The sequence below is a fragment of the Heteronotia binoei genome, chromosome 18, assembly GCF_032191835.1.
Source record: "Heteronotia binoei isolate CCM8104 ecotype False Entrance Well chromosome 18, APGP_CSIRO_Hbin_v1, whole genome shotgun sequence".
Taxonomy (NCBI): Eukaryota; Metazoa; Chordata; class Lepidosauria; order Squamata; family Gekkonidae; genus Heteronotia; species Heteronotia binoei.
The window spans coordinates 21072079-21088158 of record NC_083240.1 but is presented as its reverse complement, the minus strand read 5'-3'; the positions used below and the strand labels follow the sequence as shown (position 1 = coordinate 21088158).

Genomic DNA, 16080 nt, shown 5'->3' with positions numbered 1-16080 from the left:
TCTCTTTTCTACTGGGTGAACCAATGTGTGTGCGACACAAGGCAACAGGGCATCTGTGCTTCTGCAAAAGAGGCTCTCCGTACCACCTAGTTTGGCCAGCTCCTCTCCCTCCCAGCATACAGACGTTTGCATTACAAGCAAAAATTCAGTGTAGCATTTTTCCAGCCTAGACTTCTTTCCCAGGTCAAAGGCAGCAGTAAAAGACAAAAGCCTTGCTAGCAAAAGAGATGTACTCTGCACGCGTTCGGAATCCCTCTTGCCACAGGAGGCTGGGTACCCTCCTTGCCCACTTAGCATACATTCCCATTTCCTCCATGTGCTTTCTTTTCTTGCTCATACCGCAAAACTACAACTCCCAGCGATCCTCGCGACTGCAGCGGCAGATGACTGCTCAACCGCTCTCAGACCCAAGAGAGCGACGACAAGAAGGAAAAGGGCCACTCGAATACGGCCTATCGACTCTCTCGGCGTTCGAGACGAGGAGAGGCTACAGCAACCAAAGGTTTTCCTAGAGCGGGTCACGACATGGGGGTCGGCTATCAGAACGCTTCGAGCATACGCCCGCTCATTGGCGTCTCAACGCACGCACGTAAGACGTACGAGAGGGGCGAGGCGATTGGGCGCATGCGCACAGCCTCCCTTCCTTTCTCCCCCTCTCGTTGCTGCCGCCATGGCGCCTGCGGTGAGTCTCCAGCTAGGCCGGGCCGGGGAAGCGAGGCGAGGAGGGGCCGAGGCAGGCCGGCAGCGGGACGAAGCGGTGAAAGGACGAGGAGGGGGGTCGGGAGGGGAGCTTCCGCCAATTCCTCATTGAATCCGCTCCCTTTTACCTTGCCTTACCCCGCTTTTCAGCTTATAAAAGCGCCCCCCCCCCCGGGCAGGGGCTGCGTGTTAATGGGAAAAGGGGGGGGGGGTGAATTGCCTCGCCTGGCCTAAGAGTTTGATCATAGTGTTTGATTTGGCCCCACAGGACGCTTTGAGTAAGGTCCATGGCTGAGTGGCAAAAGAGCACATGGCTCAGTTTCCAGCTACAGGATCTGAGGGGACAGGGAGGGACCTCTCAGATCTATTTAAATAGATGGGTCGAAAACATAAGGCATCTTCCTCTAGGTCTTAGAGCCTAAGAGAAGAACTTCATGAGAGGATGAGAGGTGGTGGGCTTAGCATCAGAGCACCAGCTTTGCACAGCAGCGACTCCAGGCTCCCTCTCTGGCAGCACCAACGAACACAGAAAGCTGCCTTGTACAGAGTCAGATCGCTGGTCTGTCAGTATTGTTTGTGATAGTTAGCTGCTGTGTTGGGTCTCAGGTAGAAGTCTTCCAAATCACCTGATCCCTTTACGTAGAAATGCTGGGGATTGAATCTGGAGGTTCTGCAAGCAAAGCAGATGTTGTGCCACTGAGCGGTTCTATCATCTGCTGAAGTATCTCGGAGGAGAAAAGATCCATGTTGGTCAGAAGTAATAGAACCAAGTTTGGGTCCAGTGGCACCTTTAAGTCCAGCGAAGTTAAGCTTTTGTGTGCCTGCACACTTACACAGATGCATGCGCACGAAAGCTTATACCCAGAATTAAACTTTGATGGGCTTGAGTCACTGGACTCAAACTTTGTTCTTTTGAAGAGAACAAAACTCTTCTCTGCCTGAGGTTCCCTGGCAGCTGGTGGCCTGAACAAATAAACAGTGCTGGCTTATATGGCCCAGTGGTCTGACTCAGAATAAAGTGGTGTCGTATGTGTGTGGTGCTGGGAAGTAAGGTTGTGGCTTAGCAGTAGATCATCTCTGTTATGTGTAGAATGGCTCAGGACCAGTCTTCACTATGCCTTGGCTCTGATCAAGAGCTAAGCACAGGAGATGGTCCCAAAGTAGATGTACGATTGGCTTCTGTGAGTGTAAGATAGCTTTATGTTAATACGACAGACCAGCAGCTGATCACATTTTTGGGAGAAATTAAAGAAATGTAGCTTGGGATGCTTTTGAGCATGGGCTCTATTAACTTTTTAGCTTCAGGTGTCCCTAGTCACTGACTATTGATCCTAATCATATCTGAGTTGCTCCTCCTCTCCCCTACCTGTTATCAAAGCCGCATCCTAAGTTCTGCTTCCTGGTCTGTGCCAAGATTTGACAGAGTTCTGGGTATGAGCTTTTATGTACTATCCTTGCAAAGTATCTGTCATCATGCTGTGCTGAACTGGGTGTGTGCAGTGGGTTGTGAAGTGCAGTGACTGCTCGAAGTGCAGTCAGCGTGCTGCATACAAAATATGCCAGCTATTTTCCAAATACTATTTCCTAATTTCCCTAACGCTATTTCTCCAGATCCATCAAATGCTATTCTTGTAGTGCTTTGCTTTCATTATAAGCAGTTCCTGAATGCTGCACTTGGCTTTGTCTCCTGTAGGAGTGAGTGACAGCCACGGATCTGAATGGAACGCATTTGGCTTGAAGCTCAGTCTGCTGTTGGGGACACTTGCTCCAGGATGAAATTATTGATTTATTTTATTCAATTTATAGCCTGCCCTTCCCACAAAGCAGGGTCAGGGCTGGTTCCATCAGAGAATCACAATCAAACAATTAAAACAGTTAAAATTGTAATAAAACAGCTAAAAGTACAGTCTAGAGTCTCCAATACTCCCTCTAAGCTGTGGAGTCTTGTGAGCAAAAATTCTACTTCATGAGCTACTGGCATTAAAGTTGTGAGCTACTGCAAAAATTAGTTTGCTCTAGGGCCATGTTCCCTGAGCTAACACAAAAATGTGTGAGCTGGATGCTAAAAAACTGAGCTAGCTCACACTAACTTAGCTTAGAGGGAACACTGGTCTAGACTTAAAAATCAGTTTAGCAAGCTGTGCCTCAACAGGGATGACTATCAGTCCAAGCAGATCCCAGATCTCTGGAATGGGGGGGAGGGGAGGCTTAATAGCAGATGATACCCGCTGCCTCAGCTGAAGGCCTGGTGGAAGAGCTCTGTTTTATAGGCTCTGCAGAACTGGAGCAGGTTCCGCAGGGCCTAGGTCTCCAAAGGGAGCTCATTCCACCAGGCAGGGGCCAGTGCCGAAAAGGTTCTGTCCCTAGTCGAGGCAAGTTGAAAGTCTCTGGCGCCAGAGAGCACCAGAAGATGATGGGACACTGATCTTAAGGATCTGTGGGGCTCATATGGGGAATCCCAGCTTGCTCTGTTCTGTTTGCACTGCCTTCATCTGTTTTTTTGTTTTTGTTTTTAGTTGATGCTGGTATAGTACAGAATGCAGAAAATGAGATTGTTCATTATTTTACCAAATCCTCATCACTCTTTACTGATTGCAGAAGTGAGAGAGGGAGCTGTGTGAATTCAAAATTCTCCTGGTTCTGATCTTGTCTGCTACCAAATCATTAGCGACCCCCCTCACCCAGAGACATACCTAGCCAGCTGCTTGCTCAGCCTTGTGTCTGTTGCTTTCCCAACAATCTGCAATCTGGGGATAACATGATATTGCCCTTCCTTACAATGGATTATAAGGGTAATGCTAATAATACATTTCAAGTGTAATAGCCAGAAAGCGAGATATAGAAATGCTGAGCATTAATATAGCAGCTGTTGGATTTAGAATTCTTTATACTTCAGAATTAATGCCATTTTGTACTTACTGTATAGTTTATGAGAGTTTGTCCTTATATTCCATTATGGCTGTTTATGTCATTTTTGTTACATACTGGAAGAAAATGACTCTTCTAACCAAAGGGGAATGGATCAGTCCGCTCAAAGATTTATGTTGTGTGTTGAAATTAACCTGCATATCTGACAATGAACCCTATTTTCTAAGAAAAAAACTAGAATTGTTGCAGGGCTTTGTATTTTGTCTAGAGGAGTCCCATTAGTTCAGCTGAAAGAAAAAGAAGGAGGTTCCTTGGGGACACTGCTGGGATGGATGACTAAACCTGTGCTGTACCCCCAGCCCTGGTGGATCAAGCTGACTCGTAGGCTTGTAGCACCGTTTTCTATTGGTCCTGTGTGACCAACAGACTTTGGGAACTTCTTTTGTTTATTGATTTGGTGCATCTTGTGCGCTCCTTGCTTCTGGGAAGCATTCTCTGCTTATTGTCAGGTTGTAAAACTGGCTTGCCGTTGCAGACTGGGGACCTTTTTGGTAAGCAGGACTGCATTAGGTTCAAAGCAGTGGATGGGGCTGTTCTTTATTGTGCCCTATTACGTACCTTTAATTTATAACGTACCTTTAATTTATATCCCGCCCTGTCCGCAAGCAGACTCAGGGCGGCTAATAATTAGTTCAAAATTTCAGACAATTAAACAATCAATTCAAACAATAAACACTATTAAAACATTTTAAAACCATTTTACGGTGCTGTTACATCTGATCACATCCGAAGAACTCAGACTCCCTCATTAGTTGGTGCTGATTTCTCAGCTGCAACACAGAAGACGCTGAGAGGATGCAGAACCGAATGAGAATCTGGCTTTCTTTAGTCCCACGGGAAGGTAGTCCTCATGCCCTGCATGTTCTCCCGATAAACACGGTCAAAGTATTCATTCTGTGCCACTGTCAGGTGGTTCTTCCAGTCCCCAGAGATCCCTTTTCTCATAAACTCTCCTTTTGTGTGGTCCACAATAATTTCATCCACCAGAGAGTAATATGGGATAGGTTGCCTAGGCCAGTCTGATCTGGTCAGATCTCAGAACTAAGCAGGGTCATTCTCGGATGGGAGACCGCCAAGGAATACCATACGCAAAGGCAGGCAGTGGCAAACCTCCTCTGAACATCTCTTGCCTTGAAAGCCCTACATGTTGCCATAAGTGGGTTGTGATGACAGCAAAAAATAAAACGGACAGGTGCTGTGCCACCATCACTTTTCTGACGGCACCTTTGTGTGTGTGGTTTTGCCTCCTGCCAAGCAGGCTAGGAGCTCAGTGCAAGAGAAACAAGCCAGAGTGCAGGTTTGCTCTTTGACATAAGCCACAGGTTTGCTCTTTGACATAAGCCACTCCGACGGGTGGGAAACAGCCATAAAGAGGGATCAACAGGGGTGAGCTAAGCTGGCAGCTTACAGTGAAAGTAGTTAAAAATTCGTGTAATCCTTGCAGAAATCTGACAGCAGTCCCAGTTTGACTCAAAACAAACAGGTAGAAACCCAAAGGAACGAGAGGGACAACAGTGGCATTTATGCTAAGAGTTCAGGTGACCTCAAACAGGTTCTGACGAGGGGTTGTCTGAAGCAGTAACGGGCAGGGGCAGGATGGGTATTTTTAGGAAAAGAGTTCCATAGTCTGAGGAAGCCCCCATCTTTTACAGCTGCGTCTTTGAGGACTGGACAGTGGGACCTCTGATGACCTGAGTTCACAAGTAAGATCATATGGGAGCAGGGGATGCTCAAGTTCTCTTGGTCCCTTTGCTTTGAATTGGGCCCAGAAACCAACTGAGAATGATTGCGGTTATCTTAGTGTTAGTGTATTTTATTTATAGCATTTCACCCCTTTCCTCAATCTGGTGGTTGCAAGCTAAATAACTTGTAGTGTTTTTTGAAGGCAAGCATGCATACATCTTGTTTGGGCAATCACCATGGTTTGTGTAATTTTGGCTTGCTTCAACTCCAAGAGATAATGCAGTTGATAAATCAGCTGGCATGAGGCACCCATGGTCACAGCTGATACTTGGCTATCCAGGATCACGGCCAAGCTTGCCCACCTTAGCCTTCAGGGGAGGGTGCAACCTATCCAGCACAGGTGGTATGTCTACTCCAAGACGAGGTGTGTCCCCCAGCTAACAGTTGCCTTGTCTGGAGTAAACATCAATTTGTTTGCCCTCACCCAGCTCATCACTCCAGACTAATTTAGCCACTTCTCCTACCACATTTGGAAAAAGAGAGCAAGCATGCTGGTGATCTCCAGTCTCCATACAGCCTTGTCCTTTTAGGCATAAGGTGCAGAAGCAAGGAGGAGTGATGAAGAGTTTGGATGGCAGGTCAGGGAAGGGGTTAGGAGAAGGGGAAATGAGAGATCAGCCAGATGGAGGAGGGCCTTCCAAGTGGGCTGTTGGAAGGGGCGAAGAGGCAGAATGGAGACCCGGAGGTATGAGACGTAATAACGTTGGCAGAGACGAGGACTTGGATAGGTATCTTAAGTTATCCAGTGTCTGTCTTTTCTTTTCTTTTTCTTTAACTAAGAGGCTTGATTGGATATTGGGGCGAGGACTAACATTCTACATCAAGCCCTGTCCACTGACAGGAGAACATAAAAATTAACACACATGCTGCTTGTTCTTCTGTTCCTTAATTTACCTTTGAGGGCAAGGCATGCCATCCATCAACGTGTACTAGCTGTGATCTGAGCTCTGTGGCTAAAGGTGGTCACCAAGCAAGATCAAGGAAGTTAACTCTGGGATTGAGTGGGCAGCTCAGAGGCCAAGCTCCATAGCCTTCAGCTGGTGGACACTTTCTTGCGGTTTCTCAGTGTGGACTGCCACTGTTTTGTCTGATGATCATTCTCTCTCTCTCTCCTACAGAAGAAGCTTGCCACAAAGGGCGGCAAAAAGAAGAAGCAGGTCTTGAAATTCACTCTGGACTGTACCCACCCAGTAGAAGATGGTATCATGGATGCGGCCAACTTTGTAAGTTCTGGGCTGTTTGGGTTTGTTGTACTAGCTGTAGGATTGCACACCACACTAGATTTGGAAAAGACAGGAACGGGTGGTGGCTCAAACGTCAGCCTAGATTATGACTGGGTTATTTGGGAGGCTCTTGAGAAGTAGGAATGCAGTTGTCTTTGTTCCAGAGTGCATGCAAAGTGTTCTTTGCTTCATTGCAATGGCCAGCATGCTAACTGATCCATCAGTGGTTTCTTCCTATTCAGTGCTGCACCCTTAGCACTCTGGAACTGTTGAAAAGGGCTGTCATTTTATGGCAACCAGATCTGGAGCTTGCTGAGTAGTTAGTACTTTCATGCAGGAATTGTTTTGGAGCAACCTATTTTGTAATGGGTATTTCCAGTAACAGCATTGCATGTGCATTATCTGTGGTGTGCTTTGCATCAAGTGACTCCTGGGTGGGTCTTCAGAACAAAGCTTGCTTGCTGCTTTGCTGCGGTGCAGTTGCCTTGCTGTAGTGTAGACATCCCGCTCTGTGCTGGCTTGTGCGTGTTGCAATCAGCTCCCTCTCAGGTTGTGCTTGTGAACATGGGAAACTACCCTATAGGAAGTCTGACCACTGGTTCATCTAGCACCTTAGTGTCTATCTTGAACAGCAACAGTTCTGTGTGGTCTTGGATAGAGAGAAGTCTCTTCTTTCACTCCCTGCCGATAGCCAGGGAGATACAGTAGGGCTTTTGTTCACAGGGTGTTCAGGTGGAATGGGGCATTAAAACATCACATGGTACAACAGTGCTGGGGCTGTGCCCCTTCAGAATGGAGGGGTGTGTGTGGGGTTGCTTTAAATATAATAAACTACAAGTATTCTTGTAGTACTATGAAGTTGGCAGATCTATGCGTGTTGTGGCATGCCAGGACCCATTTTATCAGAGGTCCTTTTGGTCTAATGAAGTAGGTGCTATTCCATGAAAGTTTGCCATAGTCTTTCACCTGGATATCCCAGGCAAGCCTGATCTTGTCAGAGCTCGGAAGCTAAGCAGGGTCAACTCTGGCAAGTACTAAGATGGTGGGAGGCCTCCTTGGAATACCAGAGGTGGGAGGTAGGGGCAAGCTTTATTCAGCCACCTCTCTGAATAACCTCCAGGTCCCCTGTAGGGGTCAGTCACCAAAGGTTGCCATGACTTCCAGATGCACACACACACACTCGTATGCATAAAATACAAAAAAATACCCCCAAAGAAAATATGGAATAATGCACTATAGCTCTGGAAATTAATTAACTGTGAAAACTAGAATCTCAGCAACTAGGCTAAACTAGCTTCAGATGGTAGCTGAGCTGGTCTGCAGTAGGAGAGTGAGATTTGAGTCCAGTCGCACCTTAGACCAGCAAGATTTTATAACCCTGAAAATCTTATTGGTCTTTATAAGGTGACGCTGGCCTCGAATCTAGCTCAAGGCTAAGCTAGGTCTTCTCTCCCTGTTTCAGTACTTTCTTGTCTGGGAAGAAGTTTGGGGTGTCAGTTGATCTAAATACTCACACCTTTGCTGATTGCAGCAAATTTTTCTAAGGAACAGGCTAATGTGTTTTTAGTAAAAAAAAACTAGCAAAGTTTTCAAAGAAACTGCATTGTGACTTGAGCAGGGAAAGTTCCACCTCCCCCTCCCTTTCCTTACTGAAATATTTGTAATTAGACCAGTTATTGCACAGGCACACTAGTATGCTGTCAGAGCACCGCTAGTGTGCTATGAAAGAATCATTTACTTCTGTGACTGCAACATATTTATATGTAGAGGAGGCTGCCTGTTGCATCTCTGCACGATTACTTATTCTAGCCATTTCTCTAGTCTGCTTCTGCTGGGAGTGGGGAAAAGCGTTTGGCTCATTCAGCGAGTCTCCTAGACTCATTAGACTCATAGGGGTTGGACTTCTCTTCAGATAGTAAGAGCGGGGTGTGTCTAGGTTGTCAGGTATCTGTTAAATGTTGCTAGCTCAGTGATTCTCAGTGGCTTGGGAGCCACCTGTGGCTCTTTGATGCACCACTGGTGGCTCTTCTGAGCATTGCTCCTCAATGGGACAGATGGTACGTTTCAGCAAAGGGGGCAGGGCTTTCTGGTTGGTGGCCATTAATGAAGTTCTGCCAGGAAGCTCCCTCAAAATAATAATAATAATTAGGGAAAACCCTTTTAGCTTATTCCACATTAAGCGTAGATACACACATTTTGTGATAGCCTGAGAAGAGCATATTATGTTATGGTGTTAAGCTTTCACAGGCTGCAGTGCATGTGAGCAAATGCATGAAGTGACAGTAACACAGGTGCCAATGGAAGAAGGGCACGGCAGGACGTTGCCTAGTGCCTCCCAAAACGGTGATTGAACTTCCTTGCGGAAAACACAAGGAGTGCAAGTGTTGTTCAGTTGTTGAATCGATGAAACCTGTAACAGGGTCAACTTTGATTGGTTGGGGCTACTTTAAGCCCCCTCCCCATTTGTTTGCTGAGGCTTTTTTGGTTCTGATATTTTATATAATGGAGGCTGTCAATTGATAGAGTGGCAGAGGAGTTTCCTGGGAGACTTGGGTTTGAATCCCCATTTCTCCCATGAAAGCTTGCTGGGTGACCTTGGGCTCATCACAAAGTTAGGCCCAGAGTGGTTGTTACATGAGAATGGAGAAGGGAAGAATGATATTCTGAGCCACTTTTGAGTCCCGACTTGGGGTACAGTGGATGTAAATGAATAAGGGCATCATCAAAGAAATAAGGGAAACGCCTTTGCCTTCTAACGATGAGTATGTGGCTTAAATTGTAACTTCTTTCCTGCTTCTTCTAGTACCTCAAACAACACACTTCTACTGGCAGTTTGATAGCATGCAGATTTGCTTGCATCTAATTGGTTCATCAGGGAGGGGATCAGTTCCCAGAACATCCTTTACTGTGATGCAAAGTAGGCCTTTGCTTATCCTGTCCTTGATAGATATGAGGGGAAACAGCTCTTCCTTCTGTGGCTGCCTCTTTCTTAACGTCTGTGCATCTGTATGGAAACAGCCCCCCCCCCGCCCCGGTGCCTGTCCATTGGTGTCTCTCACCTGGCCTGAACCACCTGTCTCCACCCCCTTGCAGGAGCAGTTCCTCCAGGAGCGGATCAAAGTGAATGGGAAAGCTGGCAACCTGGGTGGGGGTGTGGTGACCATCGAGAGAAGCAAAAGCAAGATCACTGTCACCTCTGAGGTCCCTTTTTCCAAGAGGTAAGGAGCCAGAAATGGCTAGAGGTTTTGCCAAGGGCGGGGATGGGTTAGAGTACCTCTCAGAAGTGTGGGTTTTGGCTCACAGGTGGTGTTGCACCCATTTATCTTTTCCTTAGGAGATCAGCTTTCTTGGAAACGAGATTGCAAAGGGCATAGGTCCTTCCCAGCTCCCAGCCTCTTGGGCAGGGAACTGTTCTGAGTTGCCTGAATCAAGGTTGCCCTTTGCAGCTGACAGACATCTCCCTATGTTCTTCCTGTAGGAAATTATGTTCCTAGAGCCTTGGGTAATTTGGGAGTTGAGACTGCTAAGCCAGAGGTGTTCAGCAGGACTTTGGACAGCTACCTGTGATGGGTTATCAGCCAGGAAGGGATTTGAAAGGCAGTTTGTGTTGCTACTTCTTTGTAAAAGAAAAGGCAAGCTGGAGGTTCTCCTGGGGATTGGACAAGTTCTGGAGGAAAGCTCCGTGTGCTTCCCTGGCTTTTCTCCCTGCACTGGCTCTGCCTTTTCCTTTGCAGCTGGATCAGGCACTTGACTTCACTTGCCAAAGGTGAAAGTTGAAGCCTTGTCAAAAAGATTTTTGAATGGCAAGCTGGGTGGGTTGTTCTTTTTTTTGGTTACTGAAGTGTCTCTGTAGCAAGGTTCCCCAGGGGAGCTAATCCTCAGTTTTCCCAGGGAAGCATTGGTGGATGCCATGGCAGGCTTTTCTCAGCTGAAGCAACAGTCTAGCATGCTACAATTGTTGTTGGCTGCTGTCAGCTTCATCCGCCTTTCGTTAAACGTAGTCAAGTCCTGTTGCAGATTTGCTCAGGAATAAACTTGGTCGATCCCAAAGTTTCCAGGCAGGGAAGCACTCAGGCAATATGTACTTTGCATTGAAATGTCTAAAGTTCTGTGATTAAGCTAACACATTCCTTTAAGTACCTCAAAGATGGACCCTGCAAGTTGCAAAGTGTACACCTTAGGTCAAACCAGAGTCTGAAACCATGTTTTGAAGCTGGTTTATTAACCACACTTAGGTCGTTTTCGCACTCACCTTCCGCCGGCGCGACCCCCCTCTTCACCGCGCAGGATCTGCGCGGATTTCGCACTAAACGCTGCGGAGCAGCCAGAAAAGCCGGAAGCTCCCGTCGCAAAAGCTGCGCAAACGCCAAACTGCTTTTTTGCGGTTTCAGTTTGAGCGGCTTTTGCGGCGGGAGCTTCCGGCTTTTCTGGCTGCTCCGCAGCGTTTAGTGCGAAATCCGCGCAGATCCTGCGCGGTGAAGAGGAGGGTCGCGCCGGCGGAAGGTGAGTGCGAAAACGACCTTTGTGTCAGCCATGGTATTTCATGATATGCAGTTTCTGGCTTGTTTCCTGACATTGCTATTGCCACAGTGTGCTGGCTGGGGTTACCAGCTGGATGTCTGCCGGGGGAAGAACAAAGCAATGAAACTAGCATTTGTTAAGGCCAATCAGGGTTCAAACGATCATATCTAAGCTGAATTCTGGTTTTATAAACTAAATGTAGTTAATGCACACCATGGTTTTGCAGTAAGTCCATGCTGAGCCGTCTTCTGAACATAGCTTTGCACACATAAGAGCTGTAAAGAATTTTTTTAAAATGAAAGCTGAGAAACAAAATTCTTCACTCCCTACAGAATAGCAACATACACACAGGCTTGGCAATATTATCTGGATTGCTTAGATTTCAAAAAACGAATCAAATCCTTCACCTCCAGGTCACAAGCATCACTGAGCTGTTGGCAAGTTTCCAAGGGAAGAGAAATATTCCACAGTGTTCTGTCAGCTCCACCAAGATAATCACTCATTATGCTCAGGGGGCATTCTGTCTTTGAAAAGCCAGCCAGCAGACCAACACGTTGTGCCTCGAACAGCTGAATTTTGAATGTCTTGTTCTTCACACAATACGTAATTACATGATGGGAAACCAAAATGGCATTCAGGGCGGGAACGATGTCTCAAAGCATTCCAGAGAGCTCAGATGGCGTCAGGTTTGCCCCTTTAACATTGCAGTCACGTTGGTTACCTACTTTGTTTTTTAAGGTACTTGAAATACCTCACTAAGAAATACCTGAAGAAGAACAACTTGCGCGACTGGCTGCGCGTGGTCGCCAACAGCAAGGAAAGCTATGAGCTGCGTTACTTCCAGATTAACCAGGATGAAGAGGAGGAGGAGGAGGAAGATTAAATGCACTGGGATCTGGAGATAGTTTTGTACATTTGGTTTTCCTTAAATAAAATGTGATCTAATTGTTGTACAGTTTCTGTGTGTCTTCCCCCCTCCCCCCTGCCAGCTGTGCTCTAGTCTAGAGAGTTTGCAATGATTGCTTAAATGACACAGTGAAGTCTTGATACGTGTCTATATAAAGATATTACATAGTCCTTCCTTCTTTCTCTCCAGGAAGAGTTGGGTGTTTGGGGCTGGGGGAATGTGCCATGAGGAGGGGCTTCTCAAATGGGGCAATGATGGCCCAGAACACTTGTGTATAAGGGAAGGGGACAATGAGGGTGGGTTAATATATGGGGTGGCAGAGAGTTATCAGTATGAGCCCCTGAAGATAGGGGCAGGTGTGCTTCATGTGTGATGGGCGAGGGATTCTTTTTAAGAAGGTTCCAAGTGCGAAAATCAAGTGGCTTTTCTCAGATGTCATTTGTTTATCACTAACATATGAACATATGAAGCTGCCTTCTACTGAATCAGACCCTTGGTCCATCAAAGTCAGTATTGTCTTCTCAGACTGGCAGCGGCTCTCCAGGGTCTCAAGCGGAGGTTTTTCATGCCTATTGGCCTGGACCCTTTTTGGAGATGCCAGGGATTGAACTTAGGACCTTCTGCTTCCCAAGCAGATGCTCTACCACTGAGCCACCGTCCTTCCCCAAAAATGTAACATTTAAAACTGCCTTCTGTCTCTTTATCATCCCCCATGAGAATTAAGTAAAGGAGAGCCTGGTTGGCAAGAGCTGTTGGGATGCTTCCTGCTGTTGGAATGGTTCTATGGTATCTTGGATCAGTTTTTGCCTTTGGTTTCAGGCTCCTAATCTCTACTGTGTCAGTGCAGTGGACCAGTTGAGGGATGTGAGCAGGAAAGTCAGATCACCTGGTTCAAACCTCCCCTCCACCAAGAACTCGCTTTGGTGGCTTCTCCCTTTACTCCAACCCATCCTCTTAGGCTTTTTGCAAAGATTACTGATCTGATGCTTTGACCGCTCACAGTGGTACAGAGAAGGGAAGATGCTTCACCCTCTTAATGGTCAACGCAGCGTAGTAAGGAAAGAGCTGGAAACCAGGGTGGGGAAGGGGACAGAAACTTGACAAACCCAGCTGTAAGAATGCTCTGCATGTTTGTTTTATGTCTTTAGGTTTTGGTTGGGGCCAGTGAATGCATCACTAGATCACGTAGGGTTGCCAGCCGGAGTGGTCAATTTATGTGCCTTGAATAACATGCACCAATCCATAGGTGCTGCTTTTCTCAGTTTTTCCTGAATCCAGCAGAACTTCTCAATAAAATTGTATTTTTTTTAAATCCCCTCTAGTGAAAGGCATGGCTTTCATCACAGTAGCATATGAAAAGATGCATTCTGTGCACTGGTTGGAAATCTTGACAGCTCTCCTCTTGGGGACCTGAGACCTCATTCTGCTTACCAGAATTTGTGGGTTCTGTTCTGTTTTTGCAAGTTCTGATCTATCAGGAAAAAAAAAGCCATTTGTTGATCCAAGTTCAGCTTGATTTTTGCAATAGAGCCAGAACGGACCCAAGAGCCGTCTTTGAGCAACCACTGTCCACTTGCAAACCTGCCAAAAGGTATCCTCAGATGTCAGTCTTCCTTCCTTTTACTCTCTTTCTACTGTCTGCCAAGTTTGCCAATCACCTGGAGAAGACAAGTCTCACAGCCTTGCACATCATGGGAGAAATATTGCTATCTCAGGAGGCCATTGGGCCACATTACTGTTCTACAGACAAATGGCCCTCAATTTCACCCCCTTCCCCAAAGTTGCCTCACCTGTAAATGTTTCAAAGACTGCTGGATAGGATTTTCAAGGCTATTTTCTAAGCCCTGAAAGGATGCTGCATAGCAAAAACTATCCCTCTCTTAGGTTTCCTTCAGAACTCTCAAAACTTCCAATACATTATTAAACACGTCTGCTATGTCTTTTCCTATGATTGCAGATGGGAAGGGAGAGATTTTGCAAGCAGTCTTTTTTTATATATTTTGCACATGTATCCCATAATGGGATGTGTGTGTCTATAAAGGGAGTGGGTCTCCACCGCTACCCACTTCTAAACAGATTGAGATCACATTTAAAAAGTCAAGATATCAGGAAACATTGACCAATAAGGGCTGATGGACTGCCCATATTTGGTTTTCCAGCCTCAAAGATGTGGGCTTTGGCCCTAGAGATCGTGACTCAAGTGATGCTTCCAGTGATGGAGTTGCTCATGGTTCTTTTTTAAAATGCTGAAACATTTGACATTGGAGGAAGAACCTTGGAAGAGCCCTGCTGGACCAGACAGTCCATAAACCAGCATCTGGAGGCCAACACATGGGGCATAGAGGCTAAGTCCTCCTTCTGATGTTACCTCCTAGCTCTGCTATTCAGAGGTTAACTGTCTCTAAATGTGGAGGGTCCCTTTAGTCACCATGACCAGCACCTGTGGATGGACCGATTCTCCTTCAATCTGTTTCATGTGGTTATCCAGTGGTGCTGAGTTCCACAACTGAATTGCTCTTTGAGCGCAGAGACCTTAATTTTCAGCGGTTCAGAACTGTGAATCAGATTCTGAATTGTGCATGAAATGTATTAGCCTCTCCCTGCTCCAGTATTCAGGTAGAAGAAGAAAAAACTTCAGGGAGGCTTCTTGACAAGCGTTCGAGCCCTTCGCAGGGGAGTAAGCAGCTGAGAGCATAATAAAGGGCAGTGTGCCCTTGGGATTGGGGGAGGATTTAGGTTAGAGGGCTGCGGGCAGAGTGGGTTTTGGCCCAGCCATGTAGCTGTGCTGGGTTGACCTGTGGCCAACTGCTTCCTCTGCCCGAATCACCTTTCAGAAGCCACGGGGAAGAATAGCAGCTGCCCCCACCGCCCTTGGTGGGATGCAAACCTGGATCAGGAAACCCTCTCCCACCCACCCCTTCACTCCTTAGGCTTTGCGCCTGTAGAGGCGCATCTTGGCCCAAGTTGGGCGCGTGTTTGGAGCTGGGTGCGTGTACGCGCGGGAGCGCGCATCCCCCTTCATTTAAAAAAAAAAAAAAGGCCCGGTGCCCAAATGATGGGATGCGGTTGCCAAGGTAACCAGACTGGACGTCACCGCGCTTGGGCATGTGCGGTTCCATTCCGGGAGGGTGCTAGGCTGCTGGGTTGCGTTTGGCGGCGGCGGCTGCTGCTGATCCGGCCGGCCAGGTGGGAAGGCGGGCGGGCTGGCGACGCCTCGGCAGCCCCCTCGTCCAGGCAGCCCCGGGCGGGCCGCCGCCTTCGCCGCAGCCATCTTCGCGCCCAGCCGCCTCGCCCTCCGCAGCGCAACGTGCGCCCCGGGCCAAGGCTGGCGCCGCTCCGCGGGGAGGAGCGCTGAGCATGCGGGGGGCGGAGGAGCCGGAGATCGGGGAGGACGCCGCCTCAGGTACGGCGGGGGGGGGGGGTCCCGGGGGCGCGCCCTGCCTGCTTGCCTGGCTGCCTGCGGGGCGGGGAGGTGACCGGGCGGGCTGGCCGCTCCCTCCTCTTCCCTGCCGAAAAAAGGACCCGGGAGGGGGGCGATTCGGAGGACGACAAAGTCAACCTCCCCTCCGGTTCCTGGGAGAGGCGGCCTTCTCCAAAGGCGAGCGCTGCCTTTCTGGGCCCCACGCCTGCTTGGCATCCAGACTGTAGCTCCACTCCAGGGCGCCAGAGGGAAGCTTGACCCCAGGACCTTGGGAGGCGGGGATAGACTGCTTCTGAGCAAGGAGGCTCTCCTCTTAGCCCTCCCCTTCCGGGCTTTGGCCCTCCAGATTTTGCCCTCAGAATCTGGCTTCGTGGAAGCCAAGGCGGGGACTGCCAGAGGTTTCCAGGAAGTGAAGGAGAACAGGCGCTTTAATGATTTTGGGACGCTGGAACCACTAACATCCCACCACCGCAATCCGAGAAAGAGATGGCCTAGCGTTGCCAGGTTCCCCTTGGTGCCTGCAGGGGGATGGGAGAGTAGGGTTTCCAGCTGCAGGTTGGGAAACTCCTGGAGATTTGGGGATGGATTCCGGGGAGGGCAGGGACCTCAGTGGGGTACAAGACCATCCTGTCCACCCT

General features: G+C 48.1%; 2 protein-coding genes across 2 annotated transcripts in view; both read left to right on the top strand.

Moving 5' to 3' along the window:
* The first annotated feature begins 517 nt into the window (after positions 1-517).
* Positions 518-12064, top strand: RPL22 (ribosomal protein L22). Its single transcript, XM_060258804.1, has 4 exons — positions 518-682; positions 6489-6593; positions 9687-9811; positions 11853-12064. Exons 1-4 carry the CDS (start codon positions 671-673, stop codon positions 11995-11997), a joined length of 387 nt encoding a protein of 128 aa, XP_060114787.1. The 5' UTR covers positions 518-670; the 3' UTR covers positions 11998-12064.
* Positions 12065-15215: 3151 nt separating this feature from the next.
* Positions 15216-16080, top strand: part of CHD5 (chromodomain helicase DNA binding protein 5) — an 86162-nt gene continuing 85297 nt past the window's right edge. Inside the window, exon 1 of the mRNA XM_060258797.1 lies at positions 15216-15424. Coding sequence (XP_060114780.1) covers positions 15379-15424 — 46 coding nt within the window. The 5' untranslated portion in view covers positions 15216-15378. The remainder of the gene's footprint in view (positions 15425-16080) is intronic.

Coding starts and splice junctions, on each gene's coding strand:
- RPL22 (XM_060258804.1), top strand. Junction 6,594..9,686: donor TCATGGATGCGGCCAACTTT/GTAAGTTCTGGG, acceptor ACCCCCTTGCAG/GAGCAGTTCCTCCAGGAGCG. Junction 9,812..11,852: donor GAGGTCCCTTTTTCCAAGAG/GTAAGGAGCCAG, acceptor TTGTTTTTTAAG/GTACTTGAAATACCTCACTA.